The sequence below is a fragment of the Myotis brandtii genome, unplaced genomic scaffold (genome assembly GCF_000412655.1).
Source record: "Myotis brandtii unplaced genomic scaffold, ASM41265v1 scaffold4, whole genome shotgun sequence".
Taxonomy (NCBI): domain Eukaryota; kingdom Metazoa; phylum Chordata; class Mammalia; order Chiroptera; family Vespertilionidae; genus Myotis; species Myotis brandtii.
In genome coordinates, this window is record NW_005365371.1 from 3,352,064 (window position 1) to 3,360,591 (window position 8,528).

General features: G+C 48.6%; 1 protein-coding gene across 2 annotated transcripts in view; it reads right to left on the reverse strand.

Annotated features, from left to right (window-relative positions):
• MUC4 (mucin 4, cell surface associated) overlaps positions 1–8,528 on the reverse strand; it is a 27,906-nt gene that overhangs the window by 728 nt on the left and 18,650 nt on the right. For both annotated transcript variants that reach the window (XM_014545285.1, XM_005873153.2), the window contains 7 exons: positions 7,357–7,538; positions 5,994–6,153; positions 4,950–5,129; positions 4,464–4,537; positions 3,257–3,321; positions 2,942–3,171; positions 947–1,109 (listed from right to left, as the gene is read on the reverse strand). In XM_014545285.1, coding sequence (XP_014400771.1) covers positions 947–1,109; positions 2,942–3,171; positions 3,257–3,321; positions 4,464–4,537; positions 4,950–5,129; positions 5,994–6,153; positions 7,357–7,538 — 1,054 coding nt within the window. The remainder of the gene's footprint in view (positions 1–946; positions 1,110–2,941; positions 3,172–3,256; positions 3,322–4,463; positions 4,538–4,949; positions 5,130–5,993; positions 6,154–7,356; positions 7,539–8,528) is intronic.

Here is an 8,528-nt window from a genome sequence, read left to right on the forward strand (position 1 = left end):
CTGCGATGTCACAGCCCAACCCCTGGCCCGGAGTTGGGTCCCGCTCTCGGCTCCACCACCTCGTCCTTGGCCCTGGAAGGGAGGGCTAGGCGGGTCTGGAATTGCACTGGGGGAGGAGGGTAGAGGGCCCAGCGGTTCTCAACCTGTGGGTCGCGACCCCTTTGGTGGTCGAACGACCCTTTCACAGGGGTCGCCTAAGACCATCCTGCATATCAGATATTTACATTAAGATTCATAACAGTAGCAATTACAGTTATGAAGTAGGAACGAAAATAATGTTATGGATGGGGCACAACATGAGGAACTGTATTTAAAGGGCCAGAAGGTTGAGAACCACTGGTAGACGGAGGGCCCTGCGGTGACAAGAGGGCCCGAAGGGCGCGCCCTTCTCCTCCTTGGCAGGCATGCAGACTTAGTGCATCCCCCTCCCGGGGGCCCCTCGGACTGTTGATGAACCAAGGGGACATAAGGTGCCAGTTTGAGAGGGCCTCCCTGCCTGGTACTCTTAAGAAAGGGCAAAGCCCGGCCTAGACTCAAGACAAAGGGTTCCTTTCCCCCACAATGACACAGCAGGGTGTCCACCCAAGAAGCAAAAGCAGGTGTAAGAGTTTGACTTTGGAACCCATATCCTACTACTTAACGTACTGGGTACCTTGGGCAGGGTCCTTATCATCTCTGAGCTGCAGTTTTCTCATCTTTAAAAAAATACCTACCTAGTAGCTCCTTTGAGGTAATATGGCACCTTTATTCTCCACATGGAGGGGGCACTCACACGTTTTATTTTCCATTATCCATTTTTTCTCTGATCCCAGTTCTCTCAATTACACAGGGAGCCATCGCTAATTTGCAGACATCCATTCTGGACCCTCTTGCAGTGTCTTTTCCCAGCTTGGATTTCCCAGCACTGCCCTCTCTGCCTCCGCCCCCTGCCCCCTGTCCCACTCACCTGCAGCGGGGCCCATCTGGCAGGTGCTGACACTGGCCTCCGTGCTCACAGTAGCCCTCACTGCAAGGGGACACGCAAGTGAAGCCGCCCTGCGGGCTGTAGACCAGTTTGTAGCCCTTGTAGCCATTGCATTTTAAGTGAGTCTGCAGCGTGCTCACGTTCGCTGTCAGGTAGGACACAGATGAACAGCAAGAACAATTGATTAACACCAGATCTATTCCTTTTCGATCAAGGATTCAATGTTAGGCATTTATCCTTAGAAATAATGGGAAGAGTGTGCAAATACATATGTTCATGGAAGCCCAGAGCAGCATGTTTTAAATAGTAACAACATTTAACAGAAGTTTTATTAAGTAAGGGATATTGTGCAACCAGTAAGCACCATGGTATGGAAAATGCATTGGTTAAGAGAATGTGCTTTGAAGTCAGCCAGACCTGTGTTGAAATTCAAACTCTACTACTAACTAGTTGTGTGATTTGGGGAAATTTCTTAATTCTTTCAGCCTCGGTTTTCTTATCTTTAAAAGAAAATGATAATAGCACCTACCTTGCGATGAAGTTTACATGAGATAATATATATGAGTATTCAGTATAGCGTCTGACACAGTAAGCACTAAATTAATGGTCACTATTAGTATAACATTCTATTTAAAATATATTATACCACACTATATTAAAATATATTACAAAATAATAGATAAAATGGACTATGCACACAATATATAAGGTAATGTGTTCACAATTGTTTAATAAGGTGATCAAACATTAGGTATAATTTAATCCCTTTATTGTAAAAAAAAATTCGATATGTGCAAAGGTACCTATGCATAAAAGAAAAATCAGAAGGATGTGTGCAAAATGGATTTGTCTCTGGAGATTGGAATTACAGGTGATATATAAGGATGTGTTCACAATTGTTTAATAAGGTGATCAAACATTAGGTATAATTTAATCCCTTTATTGTAAAAAAAAATTCGATATGTGCAAAGGTACCTATGCATAAAAGAAAAATCAGAAGGATGTGTGCAAAATGGATTTGTCTCTGGAGATTGGAATTACAGGTGATTTTTTTCTCTTCTTTTTGTTAATGTTTGTTTCCTAAAGTTTATACAATAAACATATTGTACTTGTATAATAAAAACTCTGGGTTTTTAAAAATCTGTGTTTTGTTTTTAAACAGAAGGCATGGTCTGGTCCAGGGTACTTGTTCCCTTATCTCTACCCCTACACCCCTGCCACACATACACATAGTAGGTGGAGGATTTCACACTGGTTGCCCCCAGGAGGGAAGAGGGTTAGCCTGCATTCTAGAAGAAGCTCTTGCTTGGTTCTGGACCCAAGTAGCACAACAGCTTCTAATGGGCTTGGCATGGTCACTGCCCTGTTCTCTGTCTCACTCCCCAAATAGGGTGGGCTACTCCTTTCCTGCTCTGACAGGCTCGTCAATCTATCTCATCCCCGTTCCAGGATAGTCAGGGGCTGTCAGAGCTGAAGGGGACCTCAGAAATCCCATCTCATTTTCTAGATGAAGGTGTTGAGGCCTGGGCTGGAAATGGCTTTTTCAAAGGACCACACCCTTTTGGGGAGAGGATATCTCTGCCCCTGGGCTGGGTCTTCAGCCTTTAACGTAATGTCCTCCAGCTGGAGGGCAAAGGCAAAGGATGTCTGTGTTTATGTATATCAGGTACGATGGTATTTTAACAAAATCACTAACAATTTTATGAAAAGAAAGTAAACTATCAGCAGCAGTGGTTAGGGAAGCAGAAGTTGGGATACTTGTTCTATGAAACTGAACAATGGACTTATCATGTTGGATCTGTTCTTGGATCTAGAAAGCTGGTAGATAAAACGTTTATAATGTCCCTCAGAAATTATAAACAAAAATACTTTTTTTTTCCACCATGGGTTTTTGTGTGCTAAATTTCTGCAACAGGCTCCCTCAGTTTACCTCCTCCCTCAGCTCTCCCTGGGACTGTCCCCAAGATAGTGACTCACAAGCCTTCAAACTGAGCACGTCTCTCCTGGAGATAGGGTGGAAGACCACGTCGTTCCTGGGCTCCTCACTTTTCTTCCATCGCCCCTGCGGGGCCTGCAGTAAAAATGCCTCCACCACTGCGTCCAGCAGCTGGGTGTTCAGGAAGTGGATGACAGGGCCCCTCGGGCGGTACTGAAACTCCGAGATGACGAGCCATTGTTGCAGGGAGCTGCTTGCTGCTGGAGGGCTGCTAAGGGGGAGGAGCAGAGTGAGGGGCTGAGGGGTGAGGGGTAAGAGGGAGGATTTGGGGACCAGGCAGGAACAATCCCACTTACATTTTTTGCACTCTGCTATTCCTGAGAAAGGCCCGCACATCCAGGTTCTCCAGCCTGTAGGCCACCTAGAGCAGATGGTTGCGGGTAATTGGGGTAGGGGTGAGACCCAGGCCAGAGAGGAGACCCTTCCACTTTAATGCATTTATTCATCCCTGTCTGTTACCATCTTAGAATGTGAGCCCCAGGACCCCATCTCATCCATTTCTGCATCCCCACACCCCAGCCTAGCCCCATGACTGGCATGAGTCCCTGCTTAATAAAATTTTGTTGGTGAGTGAAGGACTTTACATATCTCCCTCCAACCCCAGCCTCCTATTACAAGGAGAGAACCTGAAATGAATGGCCCCCACTTTGCCTCTGATTCCTGACGCACCCACTCATTCTCCCCCCACATGTATACTGAATATGGATTATGTTTAGGCAGACCTAGGGGATGTCAACATGACTCAGGAACCGTCCATACTCAAAGGTCCGTAGTCTGGTGTAGTAGACAAATGCCCACAGATTTTACCAGAGTGTAGAGTGCTATGGTGGTAATGGTAGTAGTAATAATAGTAATTATTATTCTAATTTTTGAATATGTGTTTCAGGTACCATGTTAAGTACTTCACATACATTATTATTTAGACCTTGACACAACCCATTGACATAGGTATGATTATCACTTCTATTTTTATAGACGAGACATCAAATAATTTGTCTAATTATTATACCTGGTCTAATGGGTGGTAGAGCCTGGACTTGAACCCAGGTATGTAGGATTCTAGAGCCTCCATAATTCAACCACTGTGTTACTTTGCTTGTGATTGAGGAATGGAAAGGGGATGGGACCCAAAAAGAGGGAACCCCCAGGTCCCTGTGGGAATTCAGAGAAGGCTTCCTGGCAGTGAAAGACCGTCTTGTGTTTCTTCCATATAATACCCAAGTGCAGGTCTCGAAGGACTCTCAGAAGGAGAGGCAGGGGTGACTCAGCCACCCTAGACTCTGTTCATGTCAACTTGGTCATTTCAACCCCCTCAGAGGGCTCTGTCCTGCGGCTTCCTGCCTTCCTCACCCCGGGCCTTTTCTGAGGCAGAAGGCTCCCGTCTCCCCTGGCAACTGAATCTAGATGGATGATGAGGATGCAGAACGCACAAGTAATGGCTAAGACCCTGCCCTGAACCTGCCAGGATCCTCCTTCCCACTCAGAGCCACCTGAAGTACTAACCGAAGCGTTGACCTCTGCTTCAGTGGCGTTTTCTTCTTCACTCAGAATGAGCTGGATGGTTCTTAAAGGGAACTCTGGAGATGGGAGAAGCAGATTTATATTCACTTCCTGGGTTTACCCAGATTTACCCACTGAGACCATTGGGCCAGTCTAGGGAGACTGCCCGATTCTACAGGGATAGATCAGGAGAAGTGGCTGAGTCTGCTGACCCTCACTCTAGAGCTCATTTGACTATGATCAGGGATTCCGTGACTCTCTTCTAACTGAGCCATAAGGCCACCTTTAGTCTTTTATCATAAGACCACTCAAGCCCGTTTTCATGCTGCCCCCACCAGCTCCCATAGCCTACAACTTACCACCACCCAAAATAAATATGAAGTTCTGTCCTGTGAGTTTAAGAAACTTTTCCCTGGCCCCCAGAGGTCCCCTTCTTCCCCCAAGAGAGAGAAGAATGGTGATGAGGGTGGTGGGGGCATCTGGTGAGACCTGGATCAATAGTTGGAGCGAAGTTATTCCCAGCCAGGAAGCAACGGTTGTCTGTGAAGGCTGGGGGGCAAGTGCAGGTGGGCTGGCAGTCCAGAGTCTGGGAGATGTAGCAGTGGCCCTGGTTGTAGCAGTAATTCACAGGGCAAGACTTGTTCTGACAGTGTTCAGAGTCCTCCAGACCTGCGGAGAGAGCAGAGGTCAGCAACACCAGGCCCGACAGTAGTGGAGAGCCCCCAGCCCATGGAGAGCTGTTTCCAGGACAGTCTGGTTGCTTTCCCCCAAAGCCCACTCAATCTATGTTCTGCTTCTGGGCCACTTTGAACCCCAAACTATCCTTCTCCCTTTTCCAGGCACTTCTCTACTGGAAAACCCTTTTCCTCTACCAGGTAGATATTTGTCCACTTCTGCTGAGGGAAGAGGTGTTTATCAGTCTCTCCACATCAGGAAAGGACCCAGAAGGCTTTCCTCACTTCTATCCCCTTTTCTGCCTTTATAAGGCTGCGGTTCTACCCACTCTGGCCTCTGCTCGGATTTCATTTGAGCTTAGTAAAGGCCTCACTGTGATTTCTTTCCCTCATCATGACCCCAATCACTTAGAAGTCAAGGAACAGATAGTGGCAGCAGGACTAAAAGGGAAAATGAGGCACACTTGCCACCAGATGCCCATGACATCCCCTCCAAATGTCCTGACGGGGCATGTGGAGACTTACATCTCGGAAAACCCCAGCTTGCCTTTGGTTCCCTGTCTCTGCTACAAGTCCCCTCTCTTCTCCAGGCCACGTTCAATCTTTTGCCCTGGGTTTTCCCAATCAGTGTCTCAGACCTGTTGTGCCCTGGCCTCTCCCCCATGCCTATATAATCTCTTCTCCTTCAGCCTAATACCCTACCATGAAAACCTTACCTCCTTACTGCACCCACTATGTTGAGCATTCTAAATACTTGCTAGAAAAGGGAGACAAATGGTTTGCGAATGGCTGTCCTAGACCCCCTAGGCATCACCTGCCCCCAGAACCTTTTCCTACCTGGGCCCTGTTCCCAACTTACCTGTACAGTGACGCCCATCCCCAGTTAGGTTCGGGGGGCAAGGATCACAGCCCTGCCCAGGAATACACTTCACATTTGGGAAGCACTGCTCGTCACAGGGGTCCTTGGAACGCTCACAGTACTGGCCGAAGGTGTTGTTGTCACACTTGCAGCTGGCCACCTGGAATGGGTTGCTGATCACTGGGCAGCCAGGAGGCTGAACCATTAAGGGCATTTAGGTGTTTCAGTACTGACCCCCCAAGTCTGCGAACCCATGGGACCTGAGACCTTGTCTTATTTCTGCCAGTATTTATTGAGCACTTTTTGACCAGGCCCTGGGCCTGCAGGGTCCCTCCCAGAGGCACATGGTCTCTAGCCCACTCGCCTCCCTGGGCCCTTCTTTCCACCACCCCTCTGTGTGCCTGGCTTCTACCCCAGATGCTCTGCCTCTTCCTTCTTACACCATGTCTCTTTGCCCGAAATCCTTTTTAGAGTAAGACAGAGCTAAATAAATATTCTACTATCCCTCGAAAATGGGACCCCCTGAAAGCTGCAGTTTCCCGCTCATCGTCCCCTCGTTGACTCCCAAAGCAAGAAGACAGAGCCTCACTGCTCAGCACCGTGAGAACACGGTAAGCAGAACAACGGCACAGGGAAGGTCGAGGTTAGGGTACCTCATCAAGCTCCCTGGTCTCTCTTTTCTGACCCATCTTCTGAGAGGACCCTGGAAATCTCCCTGAAATGCAACTCTCCAACACTTTTACTTCTAAGACTGGGAATTCTGGGATCTCTAGAATAATATATTGACTTAAACCTCTGTTTTCCCACCCTCTATGTTTTTCCCCTTTTCCAGGCCCTGGACTCCCCACCTCTCTTCCCAGCACCATGGTGATGAGACCCCAGAGGGAAATGGCTGTGCGGAACATTAAGCCACCTTAGTAAAGGCTGCCTGTGTCTGAGCAAGGCACAGAGCCGCAGAGCACTTCCTGGGTCTGAAGAGGGGCGAGTATGGAACTTGGGATCAGTGTAGACTCATATTCAGGGACCACACTTTCCCACCCCACATCTCAGTGCCTAGTTTCAGAAACATGGAGCTGGGGACCAGGGAGGACACTAGGAAAGCCTGAGCTGGAAGTTCCCTGCCAGCCTGGCAGAATGGGAGCCGGGAGATAAAAATTCAATTGAGCTATAAGCAGTAAAGAAAGTTCTATTTCTCACATGAATAAGTTTGTGGCCTGAGATGGTATCTGCTCTACTCACCTACCTCAGTTCCACCCACCTCCCAACACACATTACCACAGAGGGGCTTTGATATCTTTTCAAATTCCACTTCCTTTCCCCTCCAAAATGAAAACCTCCTTCTCACCCTCCTCCCAGCACTCACCTCCAGGGAGGAATTGCCCACCCAGCTGGTCTTGTTGTATAAACACTGGTCCTCTCCCTTGCAAGCACAGACCACGGTCTTTGGCTGGAGTAGAGAGGATAAGTTGTCCTTGACATTTCTTGCTAGAATCTCCAGAGTGAATGGTTCCAGCGAGTTTGGTGTCCAGAGCAGTGTCCCATTCTCTGCCCCAAGGAAGATGACGTCATTGAGAGGTGGAAGCCTTGATTTCTCTGCCATCTGACACGTCTTGGCATTTAACACCCTAAGAGCTAAGGCTGGAATCCTCCATCTCCCTCAGACCACCCCTCAAACCTCACCAGGCATTTCCTCAGGTGAGGCTGGTTTCCTGGGGTGGTCACGCTCCAAGCTGGAGCCCAACTAGCTGAGTGTAGGGAGGAACTCCAAAGAGGGGAAGGCAGTTGATCCTGAAGAAACCCCCAAAGAGCGACCTGCCTGGGCCTGCACCAGGACGGGACATCCAGGGGGTACGGAGGGTGAAGGCCAGATCCTCCCGAAACATCCCCACGCTACACTGCAGGTCATACTGGCCTCACCTTCACAGCAGCCCCATCCCTTGCCCTGATTTCTTGCCCACCCTCTCACTTCCTGGACCTTTGGCCAGCCACCCCTTCAGATACCAGACTGCAGTGAAACAGTGCTACATATTATAGGACTCCTCCGATCAAACCAGTCTTATGTTACTGAAGAAAATAGGAAAATCTCCTTAAAACAGCAGGTTAAGAGGAGCTGATAGTAGGAGGAGACAAGAGTAACTTCCAGGCCATCACTCTTCAGGAGAAGAGTCCAGTGGAGGAGAAGTCTCCTGATGCCATTGTCTAGCCCAGCCGTGGGCAAACTACGGCCCGCGATCTCCTGATGCCATTGTCTAGCCCCTGGCAGGATGCCACATGGAGCAAAGAGTACAGACAAAGCAGTCCCTCCTGATGCACAGAGAAAGAAAATTAGGCAGAGAGGTGATCAGAGCTCAGAATAAGGTTCCTGGAGGCCTTGGTTTGGCAAAGAGCAGTCACCAGCATATCAGTGCTGGGAACAGAAGACAAGCTGCATCCTGTAGGCTTTGGCTCTTTGACTCAGACCACGTTGAAGGCCTAGGGGACTCCACAGCATCACTGAGAAAGAGCGATGAAGCTTTGCTTTGTCCCAGCTCAGAA